Source organism: Oryctolagus cuniculus, chromosome 5 (genome assembly GCF_964237555.1).
Source record: "Oryctolagus cuniculus chromosome 5, mOryCun1.1, whole genome shotgun sequence".
Lineage (NCBI taxonomy): Eukaryota > Metazoa > Chordata > Mammalia > Lagomorpha > Leporidae > Oryctolagus > Oryctolagus cuniculus.
The window spans coordinates 7,763,893-7,776,079 of NC_091436.1; the positions used below are offsets into that span (position 1 = coordinate 7,763,893).

A 12,187-nucleotide genomic window follows, 5' to 3' on the forward strand; every position below is an offset into this window, starting at 1 on the left:
TCGCACTGACAACCACCACCACCTACAGCCTGTGCTCATGTCTGTCCCCACTGACAACCACCACCACCTACAGCCTGTGCTCATGTCTGTCCCCACTGACAACCACCACCACCTACAGTCTGTGATCATGTCTGTCCCCACTGACAACCACCACCACCTACAGCCTGTGCTCATGTCTGTCGCACTGACAACCACCACCACCTACAGCCTGTGCTCATGTCTGTCCCCACTGACAACCACCACCACCTACAGTCTGTGCTCATGTCTGTCCCCACTGACAACCACCCACCACCTACAGTCTGTGCTCATGTCTGTCCCCACTGACAACCACCACCACCTACAGCCTGTGCTCATGTCTGTCGCACTGACAACCACCACCACCTACAGCCTGTGCTCATGTCTGTCGCACTGACAACCACCACCACCTACAGTCTGTGCTCATGTCTGTCCCCACTGACAACCACCCACCACCTACAGTCTGTGCTCATGTCTGTCCCCACTGACAACCACCACCACCTACAGCCTGTGCTCATGTCTGTCGCACTGACAACCACCACCACCTACAGCCTGTGCTCATGTCTGTCCCCACTGACAACCACCCACCACCTACAGTCTGTGCTCATGTCTGTCCCCACTGACAACCACCACCACCTACAGCCTGTGCTCATGTCTGTCCCCACTGACAACCACCACCACCTACAGCCTGTGCTCATGTCTGTCGCACTGACAACCACCACCACCTACAGCCTGTGCTCATGTCTGTCGCACTGACAACCACCACCACCTACAGTCTGTGCTCATGTCTGTCCCCACTGGCAACCACCCACCACCTACAGTCTGTGCCACTGAACACACCTCCCTCTGGTCTCTGCTCTGTTGTGCTCATAATAGCCTCTAGAGAGTTAGAGATGAGTGTGTACAGGAGTCTGATGTCCTGTTACAAACCTCTCATTAGTGTATTTCTTTCTGCTGAGTTTTACATTAAGTATTTCCCAGAAGGGTCATTCAGGTTCTAGATATCAGCAGTCTTTGCGTGGGGTGCCTGTCTGCCTGTCGGTACAAGAGGAGAACAGCTGTGGCACTGGCAGTCACAGCGCTGTCGTGTCCGAAGTTGCTCCGCTTCTCTCTCCAGCCCACTCGCTGCTCAGCCTGCTTTCTTGTGTTTCCATCGCAGCACCACCCGAGGAAACCCCCGTGGTCCAGGAGTGCTACCAGGGCAACGGGCAGAGCTATCGAGGGACGTCATCCACCACCATCACAGGGCGGAAATGCCAGTCTTGGCTGTCGATGACACCACACCAGCATCAGAGGACCCCACAGAACTACCCGAATGCGTATGTCTTTGCTTTGCACTGTGAGAGGAGCGCTAGCCAACCTTGGTCTTTGTTAGCAGAGCCGTGCTCCAAGCTCACGTCTTAGGACCAGGTTTCTGTCAAATCGCCAGAACGGGCGGCAAGATGTGTCAGCACTCTTGCCTTTGAGTGCAGGGTCTTGGGAAGGCTCTTCCTGCTTTTCCTGGATGGTTTTGTGGAAGCACTGGGGGTGTGGAGGTGGTGACATCACACTAGCGGAAAGCTCAGGAGGACGGATGGCAAAAACTTAGAAACTGCATTTTCATAACACCCACCAAGGGCCAATGTAATCCTTGAACTGCAGAATCCTGTCATTGCAACCTCCAAGCCCTGGAGTTTGTGTTTGCCATTGTGTCTTGGGTTACAAGTCAACATCTATCTATCTTACTGTCTATCTGTCTATCTATCTATCTATCTGCTATATCTATTATCTATCCATCCATTCATCCTTCCATCCATCTATCCTACCTACTTACCTATATCTATCCTTCTAATATATTATATAAAATAACACACACCCATATAATACATTGTGTATTTTATCTGTCTGACCTGGTCCTGGGTACCAATGACCAGAGAGATATGGACAGGCCGGGACGAGGAGAGGAAGAACAGGACGGCTGATGTATTCAGATGCTGAAATGTAAAATAGGCAGAGAGATGGACAGAGACCGGGTCTGACCAGTGCAGGCTTCCTGCGGTAACTGATCCCAGTGAACCACAGGCAATAGGACTGGGACCTTGCAGGGCCATGGTGACCCCAGCTTTCTCCATGGAGACACTTCCTGGTCTGAAGAGGGCAGAGTTGAAGCCAAAGCAGACGACAGCACTCAGGCTGAGCTGGGCAGGGACTGCAGTTTGCGATTTCTGAGGCATCGTGGTGGTCGTTTCTGGGCGGGGCAGTCACGAGAAAGGCTCTGTGGTGAGAGGGAGCCCCAGGAATGTGCACAGGGCCCCCTTGGGTCTTTGGCTGAAGACGCGGCTGCGCAGGCACAGGGAGATTCCACCACACCAGTGGGACCAAGAGCAGTCCTGGGGGAAGAGCCGTCAGAGGGGAGCATGAGCTCCGTGAGTACAGAACCGGCACAGCAGGGAGGTGGCGGTGCTCTGAGCATCCTGACGTGTCAGTGGAAGGAAACACGGTGGAGATGGGGCAATGCGTTCCCAGAGTAAGGGCTGCTCTGTTAACACCCAGCACAGCTTACAGCAAAGCCTGAGGGGTCAGAAGGAGCTCCAAGTAGATTGGCTTCCTGCAGGAAGAGCACTGAACACTCTTTAGAGACAAACAATGAAGTCGGGGCACCCCATCACGCGTCCAGAAGCTCTAAAATCTACCAGACATGCAAAACAGCTCAAGTGGTTAAAAACAGCTCATGTGTTCATGCCCAGGAGGAAATCAGTTGCTATACATAGACCAGAATCGACAGAAATGATCAACTTGGCAGAAAAAGAAGTAAAAACATATTTTTTTTCGAGGACTTAAATGAGGATATGAGCATAAAAACCAAACAGACACTATCAAGAGGATGGAAAGTTATAAAAGAGCCAAATGGAAATTAAAGGATGAACACAGCAAATGTCTTGAATCCAATATTCACCCGATAACCTTATCATCAGGATAAGACATTTCAGGGAAAAAATTAACTCAAAAGTAATGCAATGCAGAAGGTACAAACGGAAGTGCAAACAGACACTGTGAGACAGCAGGGCCTCAAAGGCCTCTGGAGGAAATATCAGAAGACCTGACAGGCGTGAGACCAGTTCCAGGGCAGAAGAAGGAGACACTACCGCTTCTCGGCCTTTAGGCTAAGATCAAGTGTAGAAGAATGAGATACCGGCACAGAAAAACATACCTGCAGTAATGCTGGCTACATTTTTCCAGATAGGAAGAACATCATAGACTTTTTATTTTTGATTTATTCATGCAGTTTACATTTGTTTTGGGGCCAGTGTTGTGGCACAGCAGGTTAAGCAACCCTTGTGACGCCAGCATCCCATATGAGCACTTTCTTGAGTCCTGGCTGCTCCACTTCTGATCCAGCTCCTTGCTAATGCACCTGGGTGATGGCCCAAGTGCCTGAGCCCCTGCCACCTATGTGGGAAACCCAGATGGAGTTCCAGGCTTACGGCTTTGGCCTGGCCCAGCTCCAACCATTGTGGCCATTTGGGAAGTGAACCAGTGAATGGAAGATCTCTCTCTGTCTCTCCATCATTTTGCCTTTCAAATAAATAATTGGGACTTTTGTTTAAAAACATTTATTTATTTATTTAAAAGGCAGAGTTATAGAGAGGCAGAGGCAGAGAGAGAGAGAGAGAGAGAGAGAGAGAGAGAGAGAGAGAGAGAAGTCTTCCATCTGTGGGTTCACTCTCCAAATGGCAGTAATGGCCAGAGCCGTGCCAACCTGAAGCCAGGAGCCAGGAGCTTCTTTCTGGTCTCCCATGCAGGTGCAGGGGCCCAAGGACTTGAGCCACCCACCTTCTACTGCTTTCCCAGGCCATAACAGAGAGCTGGATTGCAAGTGGAGCAGCTTGGACTTGAACTGATGCCCATATGGGATGCCAGTGCTGCAGATGGTGACTTTACCAACTATGCCACAGTGCCAGCCCCAATAAATGAGATTTTAAAAGTTCCACATGGGTGGCAGGGGCCCAAGAACTTGGACAACTCCCACTGCCTTCCCAGGCACATCGGCAGGGAGCTGGATCAGAAGCAGAGCAGCTGGGACTCCGACCTGCGTTCTGATACAGAATGCCGGCACCACAGGCAGCAGCTTACCCCACCGTGCAATGGCACCAGCCCCAGAAGTAGAATTTTTAAAAATGACACCGCTCACATAGGTACATGATAGTTAATTTTTCAGAAATCAAAGATAAAGAGAAAATCTTACAAGAAGCCAAGAGGAAAGGACACATTTACATAGAGGAACAGTGATAAAAGTGACTGACACTTTCTGATCAGGAACCATGGAATAACATCTGTAAAGGATAAAAAGAAAAAAAACTGTCAACCTAGAACCTATACCCAATAAAATAGGCCTAGAAAATTAATGTTAAAAAAATTCTGCCCTTCCCCAAACAAGCAAAAACTGAGAGAATTTATCAATAGGCCTATACTATAAAAGATTTTAAAGAAAGCAATGTAAGTAGATAAAAAATAATACTAGATAGAAACTTAAATCTATATTCAGTAATGTAGAACCATGTACACAATGAATATGAGTTTAAACATAGAGACTTACCCATTTCTTCACTTCTTGAAGAAATAAGTGACTACTTGAAGCAGGTGATAACAATGTGTAATTTCAATATTTGTAAAATTATGAACATTGTCACATGAATAACAGAAGGGATAAATGCAAGTATATTATTTTAGGTTTCTTACATTAGCCATAAAGTTATATAAATATTAATACATAGTTGAGGGGTTGGTGCTGTGGTACAAAGGGTTAAAGCCCTGGCCTGCAAGCAGTAGCATCCCATATGGGCACTGGTTCGAGTCCCAGCTGCTCCATTTCTGATCCAGCTCTCTGCTGTGGCCTGGGACAGCAGTGGAGGATGGCCCACGTCCTTGGGCCCCTGCACCCATGTGGGAGACTCAGAGAAGCTCTTGGCTCCGGGCTTCGGATCGGCGCAGCTCTGGCCATTGCAGCCATCTGGGGGAGTGAACCAGCAGCTGGGAGACTTCTCTCTGTCTCTAACTCTCTCTGTAACTCTGTTTTTCAAATAAATAAAATAAACTTTTTTTTTTAAAAAAATACATAGTTGAAGGGGATAGGTTAACAATGGATATTGTAAAACCCTTGAGGAATAGATAAAAATAATTAATTCAAAAGAATAAAGGAGATATTGTACAACTAGAATATCAGAGCATTATAATAAACAGCCACATCATAAGATTATTAAATGTGAAAGGGTTAACTACTCCAATTAAAAGGCCCAGATTTTCCAGTTAAATTAAACCCAAAATGCACTTATGTTCTCTTTCCAATAGATGATTTTAAAAAACAGACTTATTTATTGGAAAGGCAGCGTGACAGAGAGGGAGAGATGGACAAGGGCATCTTCCACCTGCTAGTTCACTCCCCGGACGGCCCCAACAGTCAGTCCCAGAGCAGGCAGAAGCCAGGGCCTGGAACTGCACATGGTGGCAGAGTCCCAAGCTTGGGTCATCGTTTGCCTTCCCGAGCGCATTAGCAGGGAGCCGGATAGGAAACAGAGCAGCCAGGACTCAAACCACACTGGTGCGGGATGCTGGTGTCGTAGGCAGCAGCTTAACCCCCTGCACCACTAAGCCAGCCCCACCAGCAGACAATCTTTACTGTAATATAACTTACGACATAGGTCAGGAACCAGAGTATAGAAATAATACGCCATGAAGACATGTACCAAAAGAAAGCGGGAGTGATTGTGTTCAGTCTGAGCTGTGAGTGCGCTAAGTGTGGAGTAAACCACAAAGAGCAAAGTTCTCTGGGATCCTGAATACTGCTTACGGGGCCTAAATGGGACTTCATCCTGCACTTGGGCCATTCCCCACTGCTTTCCCAGGAGCATTCGCAGGGAGCTGGATTGGAAGTGGAGCAGCTGGGACTCAAGCCAGCACCCATTTGGGATGCCGGTGTAGCAGGCGGTGGCCTAACCCACCATACCACAATGCCAGCCCCACCTTTCTCTCTCTCTCTCTCTCTCTCTCTCTCTCTCCTTTTCTTCTTCTTCCTCTTCCTCCTCCTCCTCCTCTTCTTCTTCTTCTTCTTCTTCTTCTTCTTCTTCTTCTTCTTCTTCTTCTTCTTCTTCTTCTTCTTCTTCTCCTCTCCCTCTCCCTCTCCCTCTCCCTCTCCCTCTCCCTCTCCCTCTCCCTCTCCCTCTCCCTCTCCCTCTCCCTCTCCCTCTCCCTCTCCCTCTCCCTCTCCCTCTCCCTCTCCCTCTCCCTCTCCCTCTCCCTCTCCCTCTCCCTCTCCCTCTCCCTCTCCCTCCTTTGGAGAAAGTGGCAAACTTTATATGCACAGGTCCTAGAATCCCCAAGGTAATGTTAAAGAAGAATGAAGTTGGAGGACTTCCATGCCCTGACTTAAAGATGTATAAACGTACAGTAATCAGCACACTATGGTGTTGGCAATGGTGTTCAAACATGAAAAGCAATGGCCCAAAGACAGACCTCCATAAACAGGGCCAACCAGCTTCCCATACAGACGGCAAATCAATTCATTCCAAAATGACTTCAGAACCACTGGGTGTCCGTATAGCACAAACAGACACAACGCCAAGCCTTGCCCCCTGCCTTCATCTTCACTTGTTAATTTCAGAGACCTCTTGGACCCAAAGGTAGGTCTCAGACTGAAGCTGAGAGACAGAACTTCTAGGACAAGGCCTAAAAGAACATTTTCACAACTGTGCGGAAGGCAACTTCTTTTTAGGCACGACCCAGGAAACATTAACTATAAACGGAAAGAAAAATCACAAGTTAAGAAAATAAGTGGGCAAGTCACAAAGTGAGAGGAAACCCCTCTCAATCCATGTGTCTGACAAACAGCTTGCACACAGCATGGACAAGTACCCCTCCCCTCCCCTCACTAATAACAGGACCAACAGCCTGATCACACGGGCAACTGCTCAGACAGGCATCACAGCAAACGATGAACACATGGCCAGCCAACTCCTGAGAGGAACGCGCCACACCTCAGCCGCGAAAGAACCAATACCAGCAGTAACGAGCTACCGCCACCCCGACAGAAACAGCTGCTATATTTTTTAAAAGATTTTTATTTTATTTGAAAGAGTTACAGAGACAAGTAGAGACAGACAGAGAGAAAGGTCTTCCATCCGCTGGTTCACTCCCCAGATGGCCACAATGGCCAGAGCTGCACCTATCTGAAGTCAGGAGCTTCTTCCAGGTCTCCCACGTGGGTGCAGGAGCCCAAGGGCTTGGGCCATCTTCTATGCTTTCCCAGGCTGTAGCAGAGAGCTGGATCCGAAGAGGAGCAGCCGGGACTAGAACTGGCGCCCATATGAGATGCTGGCGCTTCAGGCCAGGGCTTTAACCCGCTGCGCCACAGTGCTGGCCCCACGGCTGCTGTTTAGGAGACAGACAACGAGAAGTGATGTCAAGCACGCAGAGTGAGGCTGGTCCTCCTGTGAAGTGCAACAACCCCTTTGGAAATCAGTCTGATAACTGCTCATTAAGTGAAAGACACACGCGTCTGTGCTGCACACCTGCAGTCCCGTTCCTGAGTGTTTGCCCCGGGAGATGAGAACAGTCCCCAAGGCTGGTTTTCTACAAGGAACTTCGTCATAGTCTCCAACCATCAGAGTCTGTCAATAGGAAAATGCACAAGCACTTTGTGGTGTATTCCACACCAGAACACTATTCCGCAACAAAAAGGAAGCAGCTGTCAACGCGCTCGTGTAGCACGGATGGCGTGCTAGCCTGTTATGTTAAGGAAAGAAGCCAGACACAGAAATGTAGATTCTGGCTGAGCCCGTTTCTATGAGGTTCTAGAAGGGGCAATATTGACTTATGGTGGAAGAAACCAGTGGCATGGCCTCGGAGAGCAGGCTACTAGAGATGAACTGTGCCGTGGGGAGCTTTCTTGGGTGCTGGGATGTTCTACATCGTGACAGGTGTGTGGATTACGCAGCTAGTCGTGTCCATCAAAACTCATCAAGTTTCAAGTTTTCTGCATCAGAACTGTGACGCTGGACCATGGAGAGCTTTCTGAGGCTGAGGATTCTGGGAGGCTGGGGTGATGTTCTCAGGGGGCTGAGCGGACCGAGTGCTCCAGTACCCCCAGCCTCCGCAGCTGCGATGCCTTCTCCAATTTTTCTCTGACCCCTGCATTCCTGTTTAGAGCCTCAGATGTCCTGGACCACCCAGACATCTCCCTGTACCCCTAAGCCTGCCTTATCTTTGTTCTCACCCCCTTCCCTGGTCCCCGAGTGGCTGCAGCTGGCAGACAATGGGCTGAGAGCAGGGTGGATTCCTGCCCACAGAAGCATTCATTCTGCAGAACAAGATCTTGCCCACCAGCTCGATTTCCAGGCCAGCTTTCCTGTGTTTTTTAGACCAAACCCTCTTGATCTGCATGAAATGGTATTTATAGTAATATCGTTGTAAGTATACAGTATTTTAGCTACGTTATAACTCAGTGCACCAGGAGAGCCAGCCGGGGAGTGTTATCATCTCGTAGGCATGTCTTCTTTGGGGAAGGACATTTTATTTCCAAGTCACACACCCCTACTTATTCATCCGCAGAGAGATACAGATGGGGAGATCTGCGTGTGCATACAGACTCTGAAATGACCCTGGCAAATCGCTACCAGCTCAGTCTGAAGAGGTGTTTAGCAGAATGTGGAAGGAGGATATTCTAGAATGTTCTTCCACATATTTCCATATGGATTGTTTCAGCTTTTATATATGGAGTGCTTTTGATTTTTTAGAAATAGAAATGATAGGGGCCGGCATTGTGGCACAGAGTGTAAAGTCACTGCCTGAGACCCCAGCATTCCATATGGGTGCTGGTTCGAGACCCAGCTGCTCTACTTCTGATCCAGCTCCCTGCTAATGCACCTGGGAAAGCATCAGAAGGTGGCTCAAGTGCTTGGGCCCCTGCACCCACGTGGGAGACCTGATGAAATTCCTGGTTCCTGGCTTAGGCCTGGCCCAGCTCTGGCCATTGCAGCCATTTGGGGAATGAACCAGCAGATGGAAGACCTCTCTCTCTCTCTCTCTCTCTCTCTCTCCCCCATTTTCCGTGTAACTCTTTCAAATCAATAAAATCTTTTTTTAGAAGTTTTTAAAATTTATTTGAGAGGTAAAGTTACACACACACACACACATGTACACACATACACAGAGTGAGTGAGGGAGAGAGAGAGAGAGAGAGAGAGAGAGAGAAGGAGGTCGGTGGGTCTTTCATTCACTGGTTCACTCCCCAAACAATAGCAACAGCCAGAGCTGGGCTGATCAGAAGCCAGGAGCCAGGAGCTTCTTCCAGGTCTCTCATGCGGATGCAGGGGCCCAAGGACTTGGGCCATCTTCTGCTGCTTTCCCAGGCCACAGCAGAGAGCTGGATCGGAAGTAGAACAGCTAGGACTTAAACCGGCGCCCATATGGGATGTCGGCACCATAGGCGGAGGCTTAGCACACTAGGCCACAGCGCCAGCCCCAATAAAAAAATAATTTTAAAGAAAGAAGTAGAAGTGCTAGTGTGTCCTTGGCACTCGACAGGTGTTTAGAAGCTGGGACCAGCTGTGCCTGTGCTGCTGTTACGCCTTTAATAGGAATATTTCAACGTGTCTTGTTCACACTTTGATGAAATCCAGGGGGTGCAGGGCCCCCTGAGGGTTCTCCCAGCCCTGGTAACCGGTGCTGCTTTGGGATTGACAGGGACCTGACAATGAACTACTGCAGGAACCCCGACGATGACATCCGCCCGTGGTGCTACACCACCGACCCGAGCGTCAGATGGGAATACTGCAACCTGCGGAGGTGCTCGGAGCCGGCCGCCAGCCCGGCAGCCACTGTGCCCACGGCCCAGCTCCCGAGGCCGGAGGCTACTTCTGAGCCAGGTGAGAAGCCTGCAGCCGGGATTCGGCAGCAGGGGACTTTGGGGCAGCCTTTGGATGCAGGAACCTTGAGGCTGTGCCCTGTGGACGGAGCCCCCACACACCCGTAGGGGGCAGAGCCGTTGCTGTTGGCACAAGCACGCTGGGCAGCTCCTCTAGGAACTGGGCGCGGCTTCCAGGGGCTCTCTCTTCCCGCAACCTTGTTCTGAAGTTGGTTGTGGTGGCATCCCAGACAGCGTTCCCATTCCAACCCCTGGCTTAATTCGTGGCTATTTCCAAGGCAATGAGTGCTTCTGGTCATTTCTTAAAACACACAGGCTTCCCAGTGACCATCAATCATCTGGGCCCCGGGGGCTGTGGCCCTGAGTCTGGCAGCTCACAGAAACCCAGCGATCTGGGTGTGGTCCCTGTGGTGGTCCCTGTGGGCCGGGGTCTGCACACAGTGGCACACAACCGCCCACTTTGTCTCCGGCAGACTGCATGTTTGGCAACGGGAAAGGATATCGGGGCAAGAAGGCGACCACGGCCGACGGCACCCCCTGCCAGGGGTGGGCTGCGCAGGAGCCCCACAGGCACAACATCTTCACGCCTGAGACAAACCCACGCGCAGGTCTGGAGCGCAATGTAAGCCTCCGTGCTGGCCGCCTGGCTCGGCCTCTCTCTGAGCTGTCTTTGCAGACCGACCGGCCTCGTGTCGGCGAAAGTCGGCCTGGACTGGTCTTTGGTGCTGGGGGAAGGCTGGGGAGGAAGCCCCTGCAGAGGGCATCTGGCAGTGAGCCCAGGCAGCCAGAGCGCCATGCTGCAGCCTCCTGCCCTGGGTGTCGCTCTGCTCTGCTCTGTCGCGTCCAGTGTCCGCCCCCAGCTTCCAGTGACCGAAGATGCCCTGGGTGACATTTTGGCCGAACTGTCTAGAAAAGATGGAGTGGGGCCATCAGGACTCCACACAGTGGGTTCCCCTGGGTCTCACCACTCTCCAGGGGGTCTAGGACACAGGAAAAGCCAAAGTTGGCGTCTGCGCTCACACACCACTCAGCACAGTCTCCACGGGACACCTGCTGGGCCTCCTGTGACTGACGCTGTCTACCTGGAGGGAGTGTCGGACCCCACAGGGGTCGGGTGCAGGCCCCCACTTCAGGGGCCAGCTACCAGTTCCAGGCTGTGACCTGTGCCTCTGGTGGGCTGTCAATCAGAGCTCCCTTAGCTCCTGGGTTTGGTTCGTTTGCCTGAGCAGCTCACAGAACTCAAGGAAATGGGTCTTTGTTGACCCGTGAATTACAAAGGCTGTGTCTCAAAGCACAGGTGTACAGCTGGATGGGAGGCCGCGCAGAGAGGGTGTGTGGGAGAGGCACTGAGCTCAGGTGCCCTCCCTGAGGTCAGCGACCCCGAGGGCCTACAGACCTCGCCCTTTGGGTTTCCATGGAGGTTTCGTGATGTTGGCACGACTGTTCCCATCATCGGCCTCGGGGGATCAGCGGAAGGGGCAGGGTGGAGCTGAAGCCCCACCCTCTCATCACGTAGCTGGTCCCCCTGGCAAAGCCCCCATCGGGAAGCCCCTGCAGAGCGGCCTTGCTGGGATGAAAGATGGCGCCGACACCCAGGAAGCTCCGAGGGCATCAGGCGCTCCTGTCAGGTGTCACCCCTTGGGGGTATCACTCAGGTCCGGGACCTCTGCACCAGGCCTGGCGATGGGGTGGGCGGAGACAAATGGGCTGAGCACCATAGCCCAGGAAGAGGGAGGGTGCACGCTCCGTGGGAACAAGCATTGCTGAGCTAGGCTTCCCCGGGCAGACGGTGGCAGTGCCCCCACGGCCCTGGATTGCTGAAGATGCCCCCGACTTCATACATCTTCCACCCCCAGACCCCCAGGGCCACTGCCCTCTGCCCCAGGGAGCGGCCCTGTGGCTGGAGCTCCTTTTGAGGGAAAGGCCTTTCGCATGATTAGTGAGGCTCGTCCCAGAGGCAGAGTGGTAGGCTGTGCCTATCGACACATGGAGCGAGCTCATTAGGGGAAGTGGCTTGTGTGGCTGTGGCAGCTGAGAAGTTCCCCGATGGGCGCCGGCAGGCTGCAGGCCCTGGGACGCGGGCGGTGTGGCTCCATCCACGTCTGCGGCCTGGGAGTGGGCGAGGCCGAGGGCGTGGCTCTCTGGGTGCTGAAAGCCGGAGCACGGGCCTGGGGGCCGTGGGGTGTGAGCTGGAGCCCAGAGCCCCGCAGGCCCCGCGTTCTGCAGGCCGGGCCAGGAGTCGAGTGCACCCCATTCTCGGAGCCCAGGCCACCT

The 12,187-nt window shown here is 52.0% G+C and overlaps 1 protein-coding gene across 1 annotated transcript in view; it reads left to right on the forward strand.

Moving 5' to 3' along the window:
• The window catches only part of PLG (plasminogen), a 46,619-nt gene that overhangs the window by 21,415 nt on the left and 13,017 nt on the right, over positions 1–12,187 (forward strand). The window contains exons 10-12 of the mRNA XM_051855159.2: positions 1,175–1,334; positions 9,733–9,914; positions 10,387–10,535. Coding sequence (XP_051711119.2) covers positions 1,175–1,334; positions 9,733–9,914; positions 10,387–10,535 — 491 coding nt within the window. The remainder of the gene's footprint in view (positions 1–1,174; positions 1,335–9,732; positions 9,915–10,386; positions 10,536–12,187) is intronic.